This window comes from Gambusia affinis, linkage group LG07 (genome assembly GCF_019740435.1).
Source record: "Gambusia affinis linkage group LG07, SWU_Gaff_1.0, whole genome shotgun sequence".
Classification (NCBI taxonomy): domain Eukaryota; kingdom Metazoa; phylum Chordata; class Actinopteri; order Cyprinodontiformes; family Poeciliidae; genus Gambusia; species Gambusia affinis.
In genome coordinates, this window is record NC_057874.1 from 25,129,315 (window position 1) to 25,154,255 (window position 24,941).

Consider the following 24,941-nt stretch of genomic DNA (forward strand, 5'->3'; position numbering starts at 1 on the left):
GGGAGATGGGGTGAATAGGTTTTTCAATTTCTTTGGATTGTTTAACACAGTTAAAGTCCGAAATCAAACAACACCAGCTAAAAATGAAACAAATGTTGCAATTCCACATGTAATAAATACTCAGGCTGGTCTGGTTATGGATGAACAGTCACTCCAAGTTGTCTGGTAAGGACACCTTATGTTTAGGTGAGTCAGTGAAATAAGAGAATTGAGCTTTACTTGACTTTAATTAGCTCTTGAGGTTCCTCCATACATATAAAGACACGTGTGGGTGTGGTTTTCTATAAAGATAAACAAATACCAATTATAAGTACTTTCTGTAAATACTTTCACAAATAAAACCAAAATGTCCACGAAGGGAATAAACGTGTTTAAGATTATTATAAACTAGCAGCTGGTTAATATCTTACTATGAGAATGTAAGTAATAATTACGCATAAATAATAATCAACCCTACTAATAGTGACAAACACTATAAAACATACAAGAGAAAAAGGGGAAATTTTAACCGGGAATAACAGCTGTATCTAATTATCCCAAACCGAGGTTACTAGCGTAATGCTAGACGGCTAACTTTTAGCTCTCCACAATACGAATAAACTATACCAAACGACCATAATATTCAATGGGACAAAGTACAAATACAACACTTAGGTATTTATGAAACCGAACTAAACCACCAACAGTATTACGCTACTTACATTCAATGGACGCAAACAGTAGAAAGAGGTAATGCACAAAGTCTGCGTTGATATCCACACTACTCAATACGCAGATTTTTAAACAAAATATGATCGAGGAGCGGGCTGCAGTGGCGCAGTTGGTAGAGCTGTTGTCTTACAGCAGCGTTTCTCAATTCAGGTCCTCAGGCCCCCCTGCCCTACATGTTTTAGGTGTTTCCCTTCTGTCACACACCTGGATTGAATCTATGGATGATTAACAGGTTTCTGCAGCACTTGATGTTCATGCATTGATTAGAATCAGCTGTTCTGGAATAGAGACGCATCTAAAACATGCAGAGCAGGGGGGCCTGAGGACTGGAATTGAGAAGCACTGTCTTACAGCAAGAAGGTCCTGGGTTCGATTTCCGGCCCGGGGTCTTTCTGCATGGAGTTTGCATGTTCTCCCTGTGCATGCATGGGTTCTCTCCGGGTTCCTCCCACAGTCCAAAAACATGACTGTCAGGTTAATTGGGCTATCTAAATTCTCCCTTGCTGTGAGTGTGTGTGAATGGTTGTTTGTCCTGTCTGTTTTCTGTGTTGCCCTGCAACAGACTGGCGACCTGTCCAGGGTGTACCCCGCCTCTCGCCCGGAACGTTAGCTGGGGGTAGGCACCAGCAACCCTCCCGACCCCATTAAGGACAAAGGGTGTATAGAAAATGGATGGATGGATGATCGAGGAGCCACCCAGTGGCGGAAAGAAAATACTACATATAAAACACCTTGATAAAGGAAAACCAAACTAGAGACTGAAAACAAATAATTAACAGCCTTTTGTACACCACAATTGAACTGAGTCTACCAAACTATTAGGTGTAAAGTAACCCTTAATGGAGTTACTGCAAGTCAAGGCATACACTTGATTTTCTGAGATAAAACAATGACATTTAAGCAGATATACTAATTTAAATATTTGGAACTATACATACCCTTCTTCACAGGTTATTTTTACCAGTGCACCAAACATAGTACCCTGGCTGGTGTTAAATATCATGTGTGGCTGTGCTTCAGGGAGACCACAATCTTTCTCTTTGATAAAAAAAAAGAAACAAAACAACAAAAACAAAACAAAACAAAGAACAGCAGTCATCAGTATGTTGGATAACTGTGTTTGTCAGATGGAAATTGCAAGTTAGATAGGACTCACTCCTGCAGATGATATCTGGCTTGGTCCACTTCCCATTGACGCAGTTCGCCGTCCCAGTGCCACTTACTTCATCATATCCACGTCTGCACTCATATGTAATCACAGTACCATCAGGGAATGTATTTTTTAGGAGGGATTCTTCTGTGAGAATTGCGTACTCTCCATGTTCAGGTATGGGACAATTAGCTAGAAGGAAACAAAAACTAAGAAAAATGACACAAAGATACACACATAAAAGCAAAGCTGTTATTGTAATTTTGATTACCGTATTCACAATACATAATACATATCACGACATTCTTATTTAGCTACATTGTTATTTTAAACTATAGATCCCTTGCAGCATGATGTCACCCACGCACGTTCCCGCCACCATTTCCCCCCTAGACTTAAATGTAAGCTCATATAAGAAGGGATTCAGTATTTTGCTATGAACTGTCACTATAACTAGATAACAAGGAGAGAAATAAGTTTTAACTATGAAAAAATAAAAAATAAAATAGCGAAGAAGAGGGAAATAGGTCAATTATGCTTGACTTTGACAAACTTAACAAATAGATGTTCTGTGGAATAAGGTGTGTTTTGGACAGATCATCAGTAAAGCAGATCTTTAAATTAGCTAATCAACCAGTGCTAAAAGCAGTGGTGGCTAATCTACCACAGTGATCACTTATCAATAAAAGCAAAAGACACATCAAGCCTAAAATCTCAAAACTGTAACGAACCGAATGTTCTGTTCTATGTGGGGATAATGTTTGAGTGTTTTTGGTGCTGAATCCTGATACGTATAGTTGCGTTGTTGTCAGTTGCTATGGCAACACGTCTGCGCGTATAGTAGAGCCAACACCAGCGAGAAAAAAAAAAAAGAAAAAAAAAGAATGAGTAGTTTTGAGTTATTTTTCCTATTGCACAGCACTAAATAAGTTATACCTACGCGGCAGCGCGGCTGTGAACAGCATGTAATTGTAAAAGAATAGCGTCATTAGGTTGTGAAATAAATTTGTAGTACAACCTTTTGTGGCAATAGTTTTATAACATGTTTCGCAAATTACCTAATTTTGTTCGACATCCTCCATATAAATCCAAACCACTGCCAAATTATTGATCCAGCGCTGTTTCTTTTTCGGAACTAGACAGTTCATCTGATTCCTCTTCGCAATTACCGTCTCATTCACGGCTCGCATCAAACTCTGCTGTCACCATGTTGTTTGTTTTCTCCACACAGAGTGATTGGTAGAAAATATTCAGAGGAGGTGGCAGGGGAGACTAGTGATGCATTCATAGGGTGTTGGATAAACCAAACTCACAGCGAATTTGACAGCGAAAGTTTATTATTCGAATGACGATTTATACTCGATAGTGGTGATATAGCGATTTTAAGTAAATTAAAACTATCGCGATACATCGAGTATACTCAATACATCGCCTGGCCCTAAGTTGAAGCTTATGTTTGAATGTGCAAAGGATAACTAACAAACAAAATATTAACACCGTGTAACTTATCATTGTATAGCTACACATTACATAATAAATCATATACTCTACAGGTATAATGTTGCAGGATTCTTGTAAATGTGGATGTAATTTAGATAAAACACAGCAGACTAAAATGCAAGTTAAAAATGTACATCACTCACTAGCTGTTTAGATGAAATAAAATCCTGGTTTGCATTGAATGTCCTCAAATTAAACAGTGATAAAACAGAGTTTTTACTCATTGGAACGAAATTTACACTAAAATCAACAACTTTTCCTTCACAATTGACAGTTCTCTGGTCTCTCCAAACACTCAAGTTAAAACAACTGCAACTGCAACAATTGCATGTTTTAAAATGCTGACGTTTATTATTCTTTTTTAAGTCTCCAAATCCTTTTGGATTGAAATTGATGGTCTGTACCAGTTAATTTTTTTTAACCTACATTGTGTCTTATGTACATACATCTATATTAGATTGTTTTTTATCAGTACTTTTGATTTGGTAGTCAATATAGATCATATGACGAACAAGTTAAATGCGAACGTCTAGCAAACGTTTAGTCAACGCTTAATAAACGTCTAATGGACGTTTTCTGGAGTTTTGACGCTCTGCGTCGTTATGACAGCGTTTAGAGGACGTCGTCTGAACGTTTAATGCTAGTGGGGTAGTTGATATAGTTCAGGTTATCTTTTAAATAAAGGTGTTCTTATTTCTCAGTGACCTTGACATCAAACAAACAAAACTTAATATGTTTCTATATGTGACAACAAAGACTAGTACAATAATATCAAATCTTTGATGCCGGTTTCGCCGCTGCCGTACTGACCTGCAATATTCCCGATAAAAAGGTACAGGATAAGGAGTTTTCTCTGTCTGCCGGTGTCAACTAAATCCTCCATAGATGTGGAAGGAAAAACAAACCATCCGGATTAAGCTGCCTCTACCTCAGTCCAACTTTAGTCATGGAAATATAGTGCGTAGAGACGCTCCTCACGGGGTAAATAATTCTCCTTCCACTGAAGACGATTCACTTTCTTTAGCTATTAGAGGCAAAAGAGGTGAGGTTGAAAGATTTCAAAATAAAAGTCTTGGTTTTCCCACATAAGTTACTGTTTTGGAAAACTAATTCACTAATTCAAACAAGCGACTTTCACAAAAATTAGTTGTTTCTTTTAGGATGCTGTGATCACATCCCAGCATCCTCACAAAGCAGTTTACATGCTTAATGAAACTGTGTCTCTAATCTCTTGAGTTGAATTTTAGACATTTGTATTTCACTTCTTTTTCAGATATACCTTTGGATTAGTAGGATTTATGTTTTTGTTGTAGGACTTTAAGGGAAGGTATGTGCTACATGGAGTCAAAAATTCTTACTTTCAAGAATTAAATAAGAAAAAAAAGGCAAATAAAATTAATTAATATTCAAGTATTCACATGTTAAGTGATGGCATAATCAGGACAGATTTTTTTCCCTCACCAGTCAACCCCATTCTTGCCCTCAGCTTTAAAACCGTGGACCACCACTGGTTTTACAAATATTGCAAAAAGTGAAATCCTCTGGATATGACCTCCAATTTATTAACATGCGACTTCTTATCACTGGATTTTCTTGAAATGCTTCTGTTTGTAGACAGACATAATATAATCATATTATGAAGCAATACTTATAAATAATGCACCATTTTGTAATTATTTAAATCAGTAAAATCAGTGCAAGTAACTCTCTGCTATGGATGCAGCTGATGTTTTGGTATTTTTTTACTGGGTTGTGCCTGATCTTTGACAAATCTCCCTTCAAATTATGCATTAGGCGAGTAATTGATGAACTTTGAATACAGTGAGTTATGTTATTGCAATTTAGGAATAGGCATTTCTAACATGTTATTAAAAAGAAGGAAGCCACTGCCAAAAAGTTCAATAACATTACATTTGCAGAGAACAAATTTGTATTCTTATTGAATAAATTACTTTTTGGTAAGGGTAGATATGCGTGCTGGTGTCATGCTCGTTATAGAAATAAGTTCTGCAATTCACACTAAGAAACTGAAAACTATTCCTGCAGACATGAATTCTTCTAATTATGAAAATAGTCTTGGCTCTGTTTCCTTTCCATTTGAATCTTCAGCTTTTATTTTGAATATTCCGCTCTTAATCACTTATCCATTATTACTTTAATAACAATAATTTGGAAAGCTAACTGTACCACGTTGCACTTTACGCTAAGGTGACGTTACAGCACCTAGTCAAAATGCAGTACCTTGCGGAACACTACAGGGATCCCGTGGACCACCACTGGTTTCAGGAACACAGTTTGAGAACGACTGATCAAGAAGATTATAAATTCATCTCAGTTGCCTTTAATTCTTATAATATAATTCTTAACTTATTAAAGCTAAAGAATACTATGCAGCAAACTGTGAAGAAAATGAAAGAAAATATATGTTTTGATATTTTTCTTTTCACTTTCAGTCACAGAAAATGCTAATATTAATTTCACAGAGAGACACTTTAATTCATGTTACCTGTTGCAATAAAGGCCACACTGTCTAGACGAAGTATATTTTCTGTAAAGACAGATAAAATAATTTCAAAGCCCAAGCAATGATAACACATCTTGAAAAAGTTATGTCTCTAAAGGGGACACATTTAAACATTTACAGAAATATATATTTTTCTCATCACAAAGTACAGTAAAAATATAAAACTATGGCAAAATATTCTTGTTACGTATTCTATACATTGTTTTGTTGCAGGAGCAGATGAAATACTTTTTGTTGTAATTTTGCCTTCTGTGGTCTATCCTTTAACAAAGAATTCAGCTGCAATCATCCTGGGTACATATCTTCCGCATTTTGATATATTCTAGCTATGCAACATGCAGCTAATTTTAATTTGGCATGTGCAACACACTTTATCTACAACTGACATTCATGCACCATCCATTTGTTTATAGGTTTAGTTCATAAGAATCATCTATGTTGTAATTTCTTATTCAAAACTGCTGATCTCCACTTAAATATGTTAGCAAGACACATTTTGACAAATTACCAACAGTTTAGGGTAAAGTAACTTTAATATGCAAGTTAGACAGGACTCACTCTTGCAGATTAGATCTGGCTCAGTCCAATTCCCATCAATGCAGGTTATGATCTCAGAGCCATTTTCTTTTTCATATCCATTGGCGCACTCATATGTGACATTGGTACCCTCTGGGAAATCCTTTCTTAGGAGGGATTCATTAGTGAGAACCATGTTCTCTCCACCGTTAGGTATGGGGCAATAAGCTAGGAGGAAATAAAAAATCTTGTAATTGAGCAGCATTTCTACCACTATAAAAGGGAGGTGCTCTGCCCGCCATAAAGAGTAATTGCCCCTCCACGAAGACTCATGTAGTAATTGTAGATTTTCATAGGTAATGTCATTAATTTTGTCAACCTTTCTAAATAACATCAGATCATAAAAATTTCAAATGTTCTCCACTGGCCACGGTAGTTGGTAGAGAGAACATTTTATTAGCCATACAATGTTTTTTTTTCTTGTGTATGCAACATTGTTGGCTAGCTAATTCTGAGAAACTTCACCACACGTTTTCTCCATTTGATATAAGTGGCTGTGATTGTGCTTAACTAGAGCCTGAAAGCTTTTGAAGTAGCTTGATAACTATTTTCCTGACTGATAGATATCAATGATCTAGTCATCAGTTTTTAAAAAGTACTTAGATCAGGTCATAATGTGTTGCTTTATCCGATCTTTATAGCCATATTGTAAGGCAGTTTCTGTTTTGTGATTTCTTGATTCTTCGCAATAAACAGGTTGTGATAAATATAACTCATCCTCTAGCAAATGTGTCACAAAGTACAACATAAACACAAAAATAAACAATGTTGGGATTTTGCTGGTATTGTTTTTACACTGACTTGCAATAGGGAAAAGTTGTTGTATGTTATATACAACAACCAATCCTAGTATAGTTTTTTTATTATAGCACATTTTTGAAAATATTGCAATATAAGATTCTAATTTCTCCTCTTTTACAATTTCAGTGCATGAATAAAAGTATGATTGTTTCTTATATGTAGACTGGACAATGTGTTATTTTACAAGTGGTTGAAAAACAATTTAAGTTATTCACAAATACACTTGCAAACTGTTTGTATATTGTCTCAGCTAACCGATCTGTGAAGTCTGAAATAAAGCAGAACTTACCGATGCATTGTGGTGGCTCAGAATCATATTCGGCAGTTTCAGTACACCTAATGGTTTCATTCCCAACCATAGTGTATCCTGTATTACATGTGAAATTTATTGTTTGTTGGTATACTGGTTCATCGTCACTATTCCAAGAATGTTCGCCATTTTCCACTTTAGTCGGTTTGGGACAAGTAACAACTGAGAAAATTAGAAAACGAAAATTGCAGTTTTTTTTAGGTACACAATGTTTTGGCCAACTGTGTTGAAGAAAACAGAATTGAAACACTTACAGACACAGTCTCCACTTCCAACCCACCCCATGCCCAGGCAAATTCTATGGGTGGATCCAAACAGCACGTAACTGCAAAAAAGAAAAAAGAGGTCATAAAGAATGATAGACTCTGATGAGCCATAAAAAGTCCAGCTTGTTAGAACTGTGTGCTCTCCATATTGAGGTATTGTACTTGATGTACAGCACTACCTGAAAATAGGGAATAAAGAACCAAGAGTGCTATTAAGTTACTTCTCTCATGCAGTAGTTTAATGGAATGGGAGGAGAGCAAAAATGCCTCCTAATGGTGGCTGTGGCATTATCTATCACTGATTACAAAAAAATGGATTGCAATTTTCTTAAATAAAATAATACAAACTTTAACGCCACAAAAAAATAATACTTTTAATAGACTTAAATATTGATGGATGGATGGATGGATGAAACAGTGTAATGTGGAAGTGAACCACACCAGCTAAAATTTAACAAATATTGCAATTTCAATTCCCAAATGAACTGAGTCTACTGGACTATCAGGTGTGAAAAGACCCTTAGAGGAGTTACTGCAAGTCAAGGCATACACTTGATTTTCTGAGATAAAACAATGAGATTTAAGCAGATGTTAATGGAATCTAAATATTTGAAATCATACATACCCTTCTTCACAGGTTACTTTGACCTCTGCACCAAGCAAAGTATCCTGGCTGGTATCAAATATCATGTGTGGTTGTGCTTCAGGGAGTCCACAGTCTTTCTCTTTGAAACATAGAAAAACAAAAAAACAAAACAAACAGTAGACATCAGTGTAGAATTACATAGAGCCAAGATGACCATGTAAAGCATGTTGGATAACTGTGTTTGTCAGATGTAAAATGCAAGTTAGACAGGATTCACTCCTGCAGGTGATATCTGGCTCGGTCCACTTCCCATCGACACAGTTCACTGTCCCATTGCCACTTACTTTTTCATATCCAAGTCTGCACTCATATGTGATCACAGTACCATTTGGGAATGCATTTTTTAGGAGGGATTCTTCTGTGAGAACTATGTATTGTCCATGTTGAGGTATGGGACAATCAGCTAGAAGGAAACAAAAATTAAGAAAAATCACACACAACCACACATATGAAAGCTAAGCTGTTATTTTGGTAATGGCTTAATTTAAAGTGATTCTACAAAATATGTTGAAAGAATAAATTAGTAGAATTTTATGTTTGCACACGCAAAGGTGAACTAACAAGGAAAAACAAATATTGAGATCTAGTAACTTATCATTGTGTATACATTACGCAATTAATCTTATACTTTACAGGCATAATCTTGCAGGATGCTTGTAAATAAGGATTTAATTTAGATAAAACCCAGCAGACTAAAAGGCCAGCTAAAAATATCTAATGGTGCCTTACAAGTACTAAACATAGTCTATTCTTCATATACCATATCAGCGTTTTGAATAATATGAAATGTTTTTAGACATCCCAGCTAGCAAGCAAATGTTCAGAGGACGTTCAACGATTGTCATCTGAAAATCAAAAGTTTGTTCCAGAAGTCCAAAAATAATCAGAAAATAAATGAGTAGGGCTGGGGGACTTTAATAAAATGCTTTGAAATGCTTATACAAAACTTCTATATCACACTTAGGCTCCTCACCTGGCAAAACCAAATCCTCTCAATTCAAAGAACGGTTATGCCCGATTTTCTCACTTCCTTTCATGCATGATGTGCATTTAATTTATTTAGACATTTCTTGAAGGAGAACATAAACCCCCCGTAGTCTGAAGAGACAAGATCAATTGGAACCAGTAAGCTTTTTACACTGCGCACGGTCTGGAGGGGTCGCACTGACCCCGAGTGTACTTTTATGAGGCCAAATTTGTGTGTGCTTTCGAGAATTGACAGGCTAACGGGATACCACCATATTTTCCCCGTTGTTCAGCGGTGACGTCTGGCATGCTCATCCCGAACATTGTGCAGAGACTGCGGGAGGGTTAAATAAATTCCCAAGAATTGCTTTAAATTACAGTTGGAAAAAAACAAAAACAAAACAAAAACATTTATTCCACACTGACCGAGGTATTCCTCTCCAATTTCTATTTCTTATTTCTCTTTGACTTTTTAGTTTTATCATTTATTTATTAAAGGTATACGACCATTATACCAGCTATATCAGATATATTCAAGTAAGTTGTGTCAAAAAAAGAATTTAATGAACAAATGAGATTATACACAAAGGACAAAATTAAATAAATAAATAAATAAATAAAAATAGCCAACAGAGGATTCAATTGTGATCTCAGTGCAATATAGCCTAAAATAAGTTGCCGGAATTTCCGAATTATTGTCGGGTTTCTGGAACAGACTTGAAAAGCTTACGTTTTTCTTGATATATTTCATCATTTTTTAAATTTCCAAATCCCTTTGGATAAAAAGTGATGCACAACCAATTTTTTTTTCGCTGATCTCTTCTTACATATAATTATAAAATTGCAAAGTGTTTTTTTATTTAATTTTTTATCATTACTTTTGACTCTGTAGTCATTACAGATTATTTGACATTTAGCGGATGATGTCAGTTAACTGTGAACAGCTAACCAACGCTCGCTAAACGTCCACAGACAAAGTCTGACGGCTGTTTAATAGTGTCCATTTAACTTTCCGCGAACGTTGTCATGACAACAATCAGGGGACATAGGGTGAACGTTTAATGCTACTTGGGATCCTCCGACTGTATTAACGCACAACTATGTTTTGCCTTCTAAATGTTTCCCCCAAACAAAACTAATACATTTCTAATAAGTTTACCGTTAGATGTATTTTCAAATTTAGCAATGTGACATTTAAAAAAAGAAGAAGAAGAAAAAGAACAAACAATAAAACATTTCAATAAATAAAAAAGCTGAGATGCCAGTTTGGACGATAGTTGTTAAAAATCCAAGATATTTTTTAAATAAAGTTGCTTATATTTGTCAAAGTGACCCTGACCTCATGAAAGTAATCTGCTTTTATAACAAAGACTAGTACAGCAATATCAATTCTATTTTCACCCAGCTTCGCCGTACTACTGACCTGCAACATTCCAGATAAATAGGTACAGGATGAGGAGTTTTCTTTCTCTGCCGGTGTCCAGTAAAACCTTCATAACATAATGTGGAAGGAGACAAACTATCCTGACAAAGCAGTATCTAGCTCAGTCCAACTTTAGACATGGAGACGATGTGTAGAGACTCTCCTCACGGTGTAAACGACTCTTCCTCCACTGTAAACGAGAATTCACTTTATTGGTCAAGTCAGTATTGTAGTTAGTAGAGGCAAATAGGCTGAGGTAGAAAGATTTCAAAATAAAAGTTTTGGTTTTTCTGATTTGTTTTGGAAAACTAATTTATGATTTACTGTTTCTTCAAAGTTAAACACAACTTTCTCAAAAATATAATGGCATGCTATTGTTATAGAAATGAAAGTTCTGCAATTCAGTCTGAGAAACTGAAAAAATATATATTCCTGTAAACATAAATTCCTCCAATCACACAAGTAGTGCCGGTGTTGTTTTCTTTCCACCAGTATCTTCAGATCTGATTTTGAGTGACGTTGTCTTAACCACTTATCCATTACTATGCCATTATTATTTTTAAACACAATCCTTCAGGAAGGTAATTGTACATAGAGTACACATTTTGGCAAAAAAACCTGTTTATACTGTATGCAGTGTTTATGCAGGCCACTGGGGGTTGATCATGACTGACCTAGATGAATTAATAAATTAAAGCAATTTGACTAAATTCAGTGATAGTCATCAACCAGACGTGATTTGATTATTGTTTTTGACAATCTAAGAAATTCAGAACAAAGACACAGAAAATCATATTTTCAGTAAAGTTTTATTTTTAGTGCATGAACAGAATTCTATGTCAAGGTCATAGCCTAACCTTTTCAATCCATTTTAAATATTTTCTCTTTTAAATTTTTTTTTTTACATAAAAAAATAATAGAGCAATTTTTATATACCTCTATTTTTTTCTTCTCCCCAAAAGAGCACTCAGCAGGTTTGTTTATAAAGGTGCTGTACAATGTACAAACATTTACAACTACTGGTCCTACAGAATGTAGAAGGTACCACAAGGAGTTATTTTTTTCTAATGAAGCAATGCAAGGCCACAGTATGATGCAGAGATGACATAGAAAATGGTCAGAACAAAAACGTCTGGAAGTCAAACAGTGCAGGGGAGATCGAGTAGAGTTGTATCCTTCTCAGGACCAGAGTGGACAACCTGTACCTGGTATTCAGAGCTGGATTTACCCAAACATATCAATCCAACTATTGCACAAAACTCATAGCATAAGCAGACTTGTAAACTGAAAACTTGATACAATCAAAGTTTACCCTCCACTTGGCTTTCATTAATATTAATCTTATCATATATTTGCTACAATACTGTATTCCCTGAGCTCATCTGAGTGTGTCTTATATTGTATATTTCAATTTCTCAGATTTCACTGATTTAATTTCAAATTTGTCATTTTCTATTTTCTCATAACTACCTGCTTTGCAACTCCATAATCTATGTTGATGACGTGCCTACACAAAGCATTACATCAGCAGCATGGACAGTGTCTTAGTAAAACACTACATCACTCTGGCCTTTGTCATCCTTCAGGCTAATCTAATGCACGACCACACAACAGGATAGACGGACGACATACAGTAGTCAGTTTCTCTGTAGTTAAACATAAAACAACCAGGAACACGACTCAAATCTGGTAAAGCTTTACATAAATTACCTTGAACCCTTTAGAAAACATGAAATGTCATTGTAAAATAAATAATATTACAAATGCATTATACAAAATGAATTGGTACTCGGTGAACATCATTAGTTAAATACAGCTCTTTCTGTTATGCTACAGGGGCAGATGCAGTGCAATGGAATTTAATAGATATCATTTGTAAATTATTACACATTCAAATATGTATATATATATATATGTATCTATAATATAACATATTTCGCAATGAGACATATTTTGAGAGATTGCAAACATTTGGTACAGCAGTTCAAATGTCTATACATTTCATGAAGTACTATGAAAGTCTATGATAATTCCTACCAATGCAGTACAATAGGAACCATATGAAAGATCTGATAACTTTAGTAACTGGGACATTTTAGTCTATATCAAAACATAGAATGGTTTGGGATGTTATATATATATATATATATATATATTCGTCTGTCATCTCAATAACTTACACACTCTGTTATTATACACATGGTAAACAAGATATCAAACCACAAGTTTCTGGTCTTTTTTAATGATGCTGAAAGAGTGCCATGATAAAACCCTCAGAACAGTCAGAAGTAACCATTAAAGTAAACACTTTTACACCAGTATTTCAAATCAGCCCAGTGCTAAGAATGAGAATTATAAACAAGGAAGCGGTTCATCCTGGGTGATGTGTAGAAAACGTGCAGTAAAATAAATTTAAGGACTAACAGCATGCACTTAAACAAGCCTGTAAGTAAAAAAATAAAATAAAAGAAAAGAAAATAAAGGTCTAAATGTCCACCAATGAGGCAAAATTAAACCCTACGATAGCCACATTGGGTGTTTACTACAAATCAAAGGCAGGGCCTTGCTCCTTTCTTTGCATATGGGTCATTGCATTGTTATGTGTGGGAATGGTCGTTATTATTCCACAGGAGTTTGGCAGGATTGGCACATTTTCACATTTTAAGTTGTCTTTTTCTGACAAGGCCCCAAGCGTGCCGCATGTGCTGAAGTCCCACACTAAAGATGCTGAAGCAGCGAACAAGGCAGAGGGAAGTGCTACATGTCACATGATATCAAACTATTCCCAAAATATAAATCTGACCACAATCTAAGGATAATGACAACGGGTCAGCATGTTGCACATCTCTGTTTCATGGAAGATCTCTGACAAAGAACCCACTAATATGATGAAATTGTAAAGATTTAGTAGCAGTTTGTGTCAGGGTGATATAATGTTCTGTCACTGAGGGTCACGGAGGACTTCTGCTTTGGTGAGGATTTTGGCAGAACTTGGTACTTTCCAAGGCCCAGGGCCAACAATTCCCTTTTGGCTCTGGGTGGTTCCTGGAATGCTGTCTGTAGAGGCCACTACGTCCTCTTTATTACGGCGTTCTTTGAAGTTAGATGACTTACCATCTCTTCCTTTTGTCTCCTGTGGTGAAGTTTTAGAGTCCTTTCTGTTCCAAATATCTTTAAAAAATGACAAAGAGTCTCTTTTGTTACTAGTGTCTTTGCTGTTATTCTTGTTTTCTGCAGGGTTCCCATTAACTTCTCTGAGCTCGGAGTCTTTGCTTCTACTTGTTTGGCTCTCCCTCACTGTAACAGACTGCGTCCTGTGACGAAGAAACTCTCCCTCATTTCTTTTAAAGCTTTCTTGCTCAAGGCCAGGCCTTGTTCTTTTTTCATTTCCTAGTGTGTATCTTCTGATCTTAGGAGTTCCCTTCTCATCATTTTTATTTTCATTTCCTAAGCTCTCTCTACTGAAAGGATCCTTTATTCTCCTGTGATTCTCCATCTGCTGCAGGTTTGATACCAATTGAGGCCTAAATCGAGCCATCTCGTGGTTAACAGTTTGTATTTTTGTATTAGTCATCTGAGGCATTTTGCTCCTGCTTGGCATTGCCTCCTGTGACTGGCTCACAGTTTTTTTGGGACTCTGATGTTGCTCTTTGGCTTTAGGAAATGTCTCCCCTGTTTTCTTTGGGCTGCTGAGCTCTCTGGAGTCTGTTATGGATCTGGTGCTCTTGGAGAACTTCAATTGATCATAAAGAAGGGGGGAGAGCTTGTCGATATTCTTTTCTGCCCACTCATCACTCTCTTCCAACGAGCCCAAACCCCTGCTGTGACGGGGCTCATGGCCTTGCAGGGATTTAGTGCTCCCACTGCGAGAATGTTTCAGTTTGCCTGATAAAATTGAAGAAAAAAAAGCGGAAGCCCCAGTGGGATATGGAGAGGACTGAGGTGATGTGTCAGAAAGAAACACCTCCTCAGAATTGCTTGTGGGTGAAATGGATTTTTGATAACGCCGATCTGAAAGAGAGACAAATGTTTTTCTTTTTTACATGTCAGCATAAAAATACCTCCATGGGGCATACAAAAATTTCATTTTGAGTATGTAACAGAGAGAACTTCAGTCACTCAGGTTACTAGAAGTAGGAAAATGTAAGTAAGAAAAGAATTACCAAGGTTAAAGAGAAGAGACCAGCTTAAGCAGTGATGGTGTTAGTGTTGGTGCTCAGTGTAATAGCACGCAGTAGAGGCTGTGTTACCTGCATCAGGGGCAATGAAAGAGCCAGAAGAAGCAAATTATTAGACATTCATTTAACAAATAAAAACAACAAAAAAGATATTAGTGAGACACCAGGAAGTTTCTTTCACTTGTAACTAGTTAGCAGCAATAAATATTTAATTAGCAGCTTTTGTACAAGTTTTTAAAAAATTAAATTACAGGTGCTTCTCAGTAAATAAGAATTTGGTCATAAAGATGTTGATTTGTGCAGGAGTAAATTTTTTGTGACCCTGAATCTCTAAATGGAATTTTATTCAAAATCCTCTGAAGGATTTAAACACAAGAAACGTGGTACTGTGTTACTCTGGTTGTCTTTGCATTTTTTTACAATACTTTTTTTTCACTCAACTTTCTATTAATGTGTTTGTATTCAGTTCTCTGTGAATAACCAGCTTCTCTAGTTTTGACCTTTTGTGTCTGACCATCTTTGCAGCAGGTACTGAAGGCTGATAAACAAAACTAACAGTGTGTGAGCTATTAGCTGTACGCCATAATATATATAAAAAAAAAAAAAAATAGCAGAATACACTTGACATTTAAATCTGATATCTGTGTATCATGTATAATACAATTGGACTGCTAAAATAAATTAAAATATTTTTATTGCCATTCTAACATGTAGGTGCACCTGCAGTGTCACAGAGGGCTAAATCACTGTTTCTTACTAGAAACTATTTATGTTGTACATAGTTCATCTGTGAATCATCTGTGTTTTTGACACACATTTAATTGCATCTCAAATGATATGTTGTGTGGTGCAACAAGATATTAAGTCTTCAAGCAATTGTGATAGTCTTTGATATATAACAATTATCAGTTGTGATTAATCTACTTGTTTTTCAATCAAGTACTACTATATTTAATTAAATGACAGAGCAAAACCATCACAATGTAATTTCTATTCAGTTTACCGAATTATCAGGTCCAGTTCATATCTAGTAACATTTGCGTCATTAGAATGCTTCATACACTCTCTGTGACCTTTATCTTGTATCTAAATCCTAGATTTCTCAGGCGTAAGATTCTGTCCAACAGACTGAAAATACCATTGGTATGCAAAGTGTAAAATCATGACACCGACATCTGAAATATACCAGAAAACACATGTTGCATTCTAAACAGTCTTTTTCGATATTAATATTTTGCTGACAATCTGATGGCAAATGCATTTCCTTTTTACCACTTGCATAAAATTGAGATTGTTATCTGTCAAGCAACACTTAAGTTTCATTTTAATGTCACAGTTTGTTTAAAACTAAAGACAAAGACTATCTGGATGGATGACAGGAGGTGAATCCTCATAGAAAGAGGGTTAAACAAATCACAAAAAACTGTATATGACTATTAAACGGAATAAATCCTCATTCATCTTTGTGTGTCCTCCGGGTGAAGGTCCAGGAGAGAATCAGCAATTGTTCCTGGGAGTTTTGCTGTTGGGAAAGTTTGAAAAATGGAACTGTCTCTAATATAAATCCAACACCAGTGCCTTGATCATCACAAGCTCATATGGTAGGGCCTAACTTTGTTATTTGGAAAGACAATGAAGTAACCTTGAGGCTTGAATATAAAATACAGGTGAATATCAAACTATGAAAATAGCTTTGCTAAATAAATTTACTTTAGCAGCTCGGTTCAAAAAGTGAAAATCATATACAGATTAAAAGGAATAACATTTTGTAAGCTTCTTTTATGTTAATCTTGTTTTGTGGTTACAATTTCTTTTTATCTCTGGTAGGTATTTCTTCCTAAGTACCCACATGGCAATAAAAGGTCTTGATGCAGGGTTCTTAGTGGTTTGTTCTGGCCTTCTGGTCTGACTGTGTACATGGGAAGATTGCCAGCTTTCTTCACAACAATATACACAGGCGACTTCCACTTATCTGCGAGCCTATGTTTCCCTCTTATTCACACACGGGCTCCACAGCCGAATCTTTCTGATTGCCATACCGCCATAATTGGCCGTAGTCAGGCGGCTAGCCTCAATTAGCTTTACATTATGGCCTACAGATAATGAAAATGCAAATTTGACTTTTTCAGAACATGAGAATTTTCCAACAAAAAAGGTAAAATAAAAAGTCATGGTATAGTCAGTACAACACTGGGGAAGACAGTCACTGACTCAGTCGACAAGATATGCAGAACAAAAAGTGGTTGTTTTTATGAATATTAATGGAAAGTTGAGTAGAAGGTAAAACTGTGTTAGAAAAAGGTGCACAGGCAATGGTAATAATCATAGCATGAAGAGGATTTAAGAGCCAATGTACACAGACATATCTAGGATACAGTACCACATTCCTTGTGTTTAGCCCCTCCTGAACCTCAGACTAAATCAGAAATCTTTTACCTGTGCTGAGGGGAAAAAACTGGACTGTTGCCAAGTGATACAAACTACTTGTTTAAGATGAAAATAAATTTTGCATTTCATTTAGACCTGGCAATGCAAATTATTTGAAGCAACCTAGCAGTGCCAGAGACTGAAAGGCTCCTCATCACCTTGCTTTGACACAGCAATTTATGCAAAAGGAACCAACCAACTATTGAGCACACCTTCTATACAGTACATGAACATGCATTCTAGCTGAAGGAAATGTCAGTGAAAAGTAAAATATATATATAGATTGTTTTTTTCTGAAATTAAAAAAATCAGAGAAACCAAATTGGGGCTTATAAACAATTAACAGAATATTACAATGTAATAGTCTGGGTGTATCAAATCCTAAATATTAGTTTCACTTTTGAATTGAATTGTTCAAATAAATTACATTTTTGATTGAATTCTAATTTATTGTGATGCACCTATTTGAGCAGAACGAAGAAGATTTATTCACTCAGCCATGTTATGGATACCTCTGTCACCTCATCTCATCCCACTGGGCTTGTTTGAAATAAGCTTGACTAAAGAGTCTAAACCAAGCAGACTCTCAATGCACAACTGCTCTGGGAATGTTTACAAACTGCACAAGGAGAGATTACAGAAAGCTTTCCCTAAATAACTCAGTACTGGCAAGGTGGAATTTACAAAGCTGTAATTTAAGCCAATTTAGAAGAAGATGGAACATTAAACATTTATGCTGACTTGAAGGATGTCATTTGGAACTAGTGGTTTAATGTTCACTGACATTTTTATAAGAATCCAATGAATTAAACTAGAGTTTTCATGCAAAACTTTGCACATTTAAAAAAAAAGTAATTCATGAATACAATTCAACGGAGAGAATAAATACCAAAGTTCCCAACTCTCTACTAATGCTTTTTCACCGAACATGGAATTAAATGGCACAATAGAGTTCTTTGAGGCACAAAGCCTGTCCAAGAGGAAAACTGAATATATTACTCACTTCCGTCCTGGGCAAGGCCTGCGCCAGGTCGCAGCAGAAGCACCACTTTGTTTCCTCCAGCTTGAATCAGATCAATTGCCCGTGTATGGGAAATGCCACGAGCCGGCTCCCCATTAATCTCCACTATCTCATCTCCAACCTGTCAGCAATGCAGAAACACACCAATGAACAGCTAACGTACTCTGCAGAGTGTTTGTGCACACTGAGTCTCATTATCAGGGGATCTAAATTTTCTGCTGCACGCAGATCCAGCTTTATAACACCCTATAGGCACTTTCTTTTAGTGAAGATGACAAAATAACTCCGGATGAAGCCTGTAAACATGTCAGGTTGCTTGGCTTTAATCAACGCTGACATTCTCCACCATCCTTTGAAAGGCAAAGTCATGACCAGGAATCACAGTCTGGCAGGCTGCTTCATACAAAGAGGGTCGTAGTTTTTTGCTCATTTTAGAGTCTCATTCAAATTTTGATAATCTAATCATTTCTTTCCTAATTGTAAAATAAATTATGAGAGAAAACATATAGTGCCACCTTTCTGGAAATAAATTTAGTTAGTTGCATCCCTTTTTCATTATGACATTTCTTCTTGTAAGGTTTAATTTATTCACCAAAATGTGATTTATGCAGTTTTTCTCTTCCAGCTCTGTGTTGTGATATGCAGTTATATTTCACCTTTGAGAAGATGATTGTGCTAATCAGATGAGGAATCCATGTGAACTGTAATGTCATGTTGAAACCAGTAAAACCTGCTCATATTTAATGTGAAGACAAAGATTCTTAGAGCACTTACATGGATTCTTCCATCCAGCTGAGCTGGTCCATCTTCTGCAAGCCTCAGGATATATAGGCCCATATTGTACTCTGTTCCCCCGCGCAAACTAAAACCAAAACCTCTGGGGCCTCTCTCCAGCTCCACAGTCAGACAACCCTCCAATAAAGAAGAAAACTCTCAGAATGCACTTAAATACAACATAAAAATGCAGTCCAAATATTGTGCATGTATTCATTATACACCATTGTGCAATTTGTGGAGTTTCAATGCATGCCAGGTATTGATAGTTACCTGGTTGGGTCCTGTCACACACAGTATTCCCTGCTCACCAGGTGGAAGAGTTTTATGATCAGACCAGTTGATTACATCCCTTTTGTCCTCCATGTCCAGGTTATAACTAAACAAAGATTGTTATTTATATTACTTACTTCAAATGGAATGCATCAGGAGACCAACTCAAAAAGTCATTATGTAAATATAAAACTTAATTTACTGCTAGATGCTTGCTGGGAGGAACAATTATAATGGGTATAGTGTTTTTTGTTAGTTCTATTTTAAATGTATAATAATCATGTCTCTTTAGCTGACAGTTCTCAGCTTACTGGACGTGTGCTTAGATTTTGTGTCGTATTTTGTAATGGGGTTTTGTTCAGATTAATATCTCACAGGTTATTGTAACAGTATTTCAGTTAAATTATAAAACCTCAAATGTATTTTTATTTAACAAAAGTAAAGTTCTTTACTTTTGTTTTATTAATATTCATAACTGGACAACAAAAAAAAACACAGAAGCAAGTTTTGGTGTCTGAATATACTACAATTCAACTGCATGAACAGTCAATAACAACCTTTACTGCAATAGGACATATTGCCAGTTTTTGTCACTTATCTTTCCTTCTGTATCTTACCGCTCATCATGAGGAGCAGACCTTTGTCCAACGGGCCTGTGTTGAAGAGCTGGACTCTGTTTAGCTGAACTTGCTCCTGATGGAGGGCCCTTGTATTCTGAAACAAATTTTTATCATACTGATTAATGCCTAATAATTAGAGTCATTTTCATGTTAATAACTTTAGTTGCAGAGATTTAATTTATACCCATATCAACCAAAGGCTAAAAACTACATGTTGCCAGTTAAAAAAGTAAACTGAGTCTATAATTGCTGCACGCAGTTTGAAACTATTTCAGAGTAATATATTTGAGCAGCAAGATTGAATTGTGTGAAAGAAATGTCATGTGACAAAGTTAAAAATTATCTTAAATTTAAAATTAAATTAAGAACTTGAAAATTAGAGTTAAAATTACATTTATCAACAGCTTTGAAGAGATGATGCTATGAATGACTGGTCTGTAGTCAGTGTTATTGCAGCCTTTCGCATTACATTCTGAAAGGTCCTTGGGCTAAATGCTAGCCACTCACATCGCTCCTATTCTGCAAATCAGTGTAAAAGGTTGTGTGTGAATGGTTGAATGAAGCTTCTAGTGAAAAAGCCTTTTGAGTGGAGGGCGAGATTAGCAAAGCGCTGCTTAACGAGCATCCATTCAGTGTCCATCACCTGCCTATGTTGGACATCTGTAAAGGCACCATTATTTTTAATGTTTTAAAATAAATTCTCACATCTAAACAAGATCCTTCTTTCAAAAATCCATCCACGTTTCAACAACACAAATAAAATTCCAAAAGTATTACAACAGCATCAGTATCGTAAACATCCTGAATAACTCCATGCCACAGATTCTTTGATCTGCTGGAAATATTCAGCTCCTTATTAAATAAAGATGCCAATAAAAAACAAATATCCACCTAAGGTTATAAAAAAAATTACATCAGCCAAGAACAACCATTAAGACTATTTTCATTCCACAACACTTCCACAGTGTTGCTTGAAGTGATGCAACAGAGTGTTAACATTATCTTTTTAAAGCCACGTTGCTGACATTAGATGTAAATTGAGCATTTAAATACAAAAGTAGAATCTCAGTTCCAACATTTGATTTTATTTTGCTATATCATTTTCACCTATTTATTATTCCAAGATGACATAGACTCCAGGTGATTTTTTATTATACTTTAGTATTACATGGACACACAATTACAATTTGCTTATCTGTTAAGATTATTCTGTGGATGGGGTAATGGTTAATCTTTAATTTTCTAAAAAGTTTAGTTTGAAATAACCTTAGAATACGACGTTAATGTATTTAGATATTAAAGCTTGATTACCTTAACTACCTTATGAACTTGCGATAACTAATTTCTCACTTCCAAATTTTAATATTTAGGAACCAACTATATCATTGTGATAACAAAAGCCAGGGATTATTATTAAGTTTTTTTTTTTCCTGTGCTTAAAAGATATTCACCGTCCTCAGGAACCACAGTGAGAGTGACGACAGTGCCAGCCTCCTTGATAAGCTGAACAATGTCATTGTGAGAGAGCTCAATGATGGAGCGGCCATTGACTGCCGAGATACGATCCCCTACGTGGAGTAGGCCGCAGCGGTCAGTCGGACTGCCTTCAATGATACGTCCAATTTTGTGAGGGATAACTGAAAAGACGGATATGAAAAATAATGAGACATTCAGATTAAACTCAGGTAGCCACACAAGGTTTATCTACTACATATAACACTACTTTTGTTTGACATTGATATTTACACGTTCAACATTTAATGAAACGTATTTATGTAAACATCCAGGTTTCAGACTTTAATAGATATCTCTAAAAAAAACAAAGTTTGAAGTTTGATCCTCACCACCATATGGGGGTTTGCTCTTTGATGTGAGGATAACAAAGCCAAAGCCCTCGTTCTCTTTGCGGTGAAGTGTGATATCGAAAGACTCGTGGTCCAGAGCGCTAGGCATTGGGAGGCGAGGTAGCTTTGGAGAACCGTTCACCAGCGCAGGAGTCATTTCCTGAATGTCTTCATCTGTTGCTTCTGATTTGAAATAAAACAGATTTTAATGCATTTCTATTTCATGCAAAAACATTTGTAGAATACTTTTGGTTCTATTTTACAAGATTTAGAACTATAGGGAATGTTGAAAAAGAAAGATAGTCAAGGTAAAAGCCAAATTATGATGATGTTGATACAATTTTTGATATGATCTCTCAAATAAATTTGTGTCTTTATACTAACCTCTATAGATGACCTTCCGACGAACAGTCAGCATGACTTGACCATTACGGGCTGCATTGGTCATCAGGTCCAAAACTTGCTTGTGAGACCGACCTTTGACCATCACTCCGTCGATGCCAATGAGCTCATCTCCTGCTCTGAGACGACCGTCCTTCTCTGCAGCTCCGCTGGGCACGATGGCCCCGATGTAAACCTGGGGAAACACATTCTGACATCGGGTTAGGAAGGAACTAACGAGAAGGCAGAAAATGTTGCAGCTATAAATGCTTTGAGGCAACAGGTAGCACTACTACTTTGTCAGAATTTGATTTCAGTGGACTGACTCTTTAATTCAGTCTTTGATTTCAGTGGACTGAAATCAAATTCTGACAAAGTATAAAGATCTCAATTCAATCAATTTGATTTGACTGAATTGAGATATTTTTGCTTTGTAGAAAAATGCATTATCCTGCTGAAACAGGCCAGAGCTATCTGGGAACTGCACTCAGCCATCAGTGTGATGTAAAAGAAAATGGGACTCATGAGACAAGGCCACTTTCTTCCATTGCTCCACATGGTCCAGTTGTGGTTCTCATGCTCTCTTTTAATGGTGAATAGTGGTCCTGTACACAACAAACGATGATGCACTACCTTCACACCTCTCTATCAGAAACAACATTAAGTTTTTCAGCAATTTGAGCAGCAGTTTCTGTTGGACTGGACCACACAGTACAAACCAGAAACACCACAAAATAACAGCAGTTTTTAGAAGTCATCTAGCCATCATAATGTGGTACTGGTCAACACAACAGCTTTGAGTACATTTGCTCTCTAACTCAGCTACTATAGAAACAGCTTCCTCAATGAAGACATAATCAGAGCCTCATTTGCCACAATCTTTTGCTTGATCATTGTAGACCAAGGTCTTATGAACAGATAAAGGAGGGGTGTTATGTATTTTTCAGGCACATGGTGACATTTTGTAGCACAATAAAAAAAAAAAAGATGTTAAAAAATGTTGTATATATCAAACATAGCTTAGAGGAAATTTGATTTTGCCTTGAAATTGGCCTCTGCCTCTTTAAGACTCTGCTACTCTGTCCAATGCTCCCTCCTCAGAAGAGAGTAGGAAATATGGAATAGGGAGCACATAATGAATGCCACCAAGACACTAAACAGGATTAAAAGTACTATATTTGTTTTGAATTAGTTAATTCTTACAATTCAAACAATGAAATAACTTAAGAAAAACAGAGGTCTGGAGATATAAATATTTTTAACAACTTTCCATTCATTTATTTTTTTCAAAGTATGCCGGATTTAAAGCTTACTGGCTGTTGTGGGCCTTCTCCTCCCAGGACTCGGAAGCCGAAGCCTGTTTCAATGTCTCTCTTCAGAAAAACATCTATGTCTTTGGTGTGAGGCTCTGTGAATGAGAAGAATTTCACCATCACTTAGTTTCAGTGTAGGATCACAGAGAAAAATATTACAAAACAGATGATTAAAAGCAGCTTATATCAGTCAACACTCACGCCTGCTCTCCAGCAGGGCTTTGGACTTCAGGTACATCTCTGTGGCATCTCGTTTAGGGGAGTCAGATGAGCGTAGGGTGCTCGTGTTGGAATGGTACGGCAAGGCCTGGGGAGTTGCGTCTGCGATGGTGTCCAAGGTTTCTGTGCTTGCAGTCATGTCTTGTCTCTGTTGACATACACAGCAGGCATCATGACCACACACTGCTTTATGATTAATTATTACAGAAAAGGACAAGCTTTGTGTGTAACTTTGTGTTGTATTGTTGAATTTTATTATATCACAAAATTTTAATAAAAGTCTGAGCACCTCATTATCTTTGACAAGTGTCTGGGCATCAAACAGTGTTAGATAACAAAAGCTGGAAAGGTCACTTTTAATAAAGTACACCAGTTTTACCTCCATATTTCTTCTATTGTTTTGAGGGTTAGGCACTGGGATCCGAGCGTTATATAAAATCCAAGAGAGAAAGTAAAGATTTCCCCAAGGCTGTGATAGGCCTTCTCCACATGAAAAGGGCACCCTCTTTATCTAAAACTGTTGTATTAATAATACCGCCAAATCTATAGAGGCTCATCCAATCCTCATTACCACTACAATCCCCAGATAATAGCCCAAAGAATATGAATAGCAAAGGGAGGTAATTAAGACTGTTTTTGAGAACAAACAAAAGAAGGCGGGCTGAGAGATAATCAATATTCAAATTTATTGCTATCATTTAATTTGACACAACAGAGGCTTAGCGATTAAGCTGAAGGACAAAATGTTTTGAAATCAAATTGAAGGATATGTCTCCATGGGAAAATAATGGGTAAGAAAAAGGGAATAATGCATTTTTACTCACAGGCTTCAGAGACTTCACAGGGGATGTCTGACCTGTAGTAACAAAAAGACAGACAAAAAGAAAAGAGTTCAAATTAATTATGTTCATATTTGAAACAGCAACTCACACCAAAGCTCCAGCAGATGTCACTGTCTCTCTGACTAAGAGATGGCAGCAGGAAGTGTAAAAATAAACCAGTGAGCCACTCAAAACTC

The 24,941-nt window shown here is 36.3% G+C and overlaps 2 protein-coding genes across 6 annotated transcripts in view; both read right to left on the reverse strand.

The window, feature by feature from the left end:
- The window catches only part of LOC122834068 (sushi, von Willebrand factor type A, EGF and pentraxin domain-containing protein 1-like), a 29,545-nt gene extending 18,470 nt beyond the window's left edge, over positions 1-11,075 (reverse strand). For 2 of the 4 annotated variants that reach the window (XR_006371127.1, XM_044122175.1), the window contains exons 1-10: positions 10,874-11,075; positions 8,769-8,887; positions 8,464-8,563; positions 7,827-7,897; positions 7,552-7,734; positions 6,444-6,629; positions 5,868-5,909; positions 4,172-4,385; positions 1,868-2,053; positions 1,650-1,749 (exon numbers count right to left, since the gene is read on the reverse strand). Coding sequence is in view for 3 of the 4 variants with exons in the window: in XM_044122175.1 (XP_043978110.1) it covers positions 1,650-1,749; positions 1,868-2,053; positions 4,172-4,244 (359 nt within the window). In the remaining variant the exon portion in view is untranslated. Of the gene's footprint in view, positions 1-1,649; positions 1,750-1,867; positions 2,071-2,919; positions 3,074-3,504; positions 3,660-4,171; positions 4,386-5,867; positions 5,910-6,443; positions 6,630-7,551; positions 7,735-7,826; positions 7,898-8,463; positions 8,564-8,768; positions 8,888-10,873 lie in introns of those variants that run through there. The other 2 variants (XM_044122177.1, XM_044122178.1) reach the window with 2 other exon arrangements.
- Positions 11,076-11,682: 607 nt separating this feature from the next.
- The window catches only part of LOC122834204 (membrane-associated guanylate kinase, WW and PDZ domain-containing protein 3-like), a 140,590-nt gene continuing 127,331 nt past the window's right edge, over positions 11,683-24,941 (reverse strand). The window contains exons 11-22 of one of the 2 annotated variants that reach the window (XM_044122402.1): positions 24,748-24,779; positions 23,906-24,071; positions 23,705-23,799; positions 22,395-22,602; positions 22,011-22,193; positions 21,618-21,803; positions 20,164-20,260; positions 19,547-19,652; positions 19,274-19,411; positions 18,482-18,620; positions 15,037-15,123; positions 14,743-14,884 (exon numbers count right to left, since the gene is read on the reverse strand). In XM_044122402.1, coding sequence (XP_043978337.1) covers positions 15,077-15,123; positions 18,482-18,620; positions 19,274-19,411; positions 19,547-19,652; positions 20,164-20,260; positions 21,618-21,803; positions 22,011-22,193; positions 22,395-22,602; positions 23,705-23,799; positions 23,906-24,071; positions 24,748-24,779 — 1,397 coding nt within the window. In that variant the 3' untranslated portion in view covers positions 14,743-14,884; positions 15,037-15,076. Of the gene's footprint in view, positions 14,885-15,036; positions 15,124-18,481; positions 18,621-19,273; positions 19,412-19,546; positions 19,653-20,163; positions 20,261-21,617; positions 21,804-22,010; positions 22,194-22,394; positions 22,603-23,704; positions 23,800-23,905; positions 24,072-24,747; positions 24,780-24,941 lie in introns of both variants that reach the window. The other variant, XM_044122401.1, reaches the window with a different exon arrangement.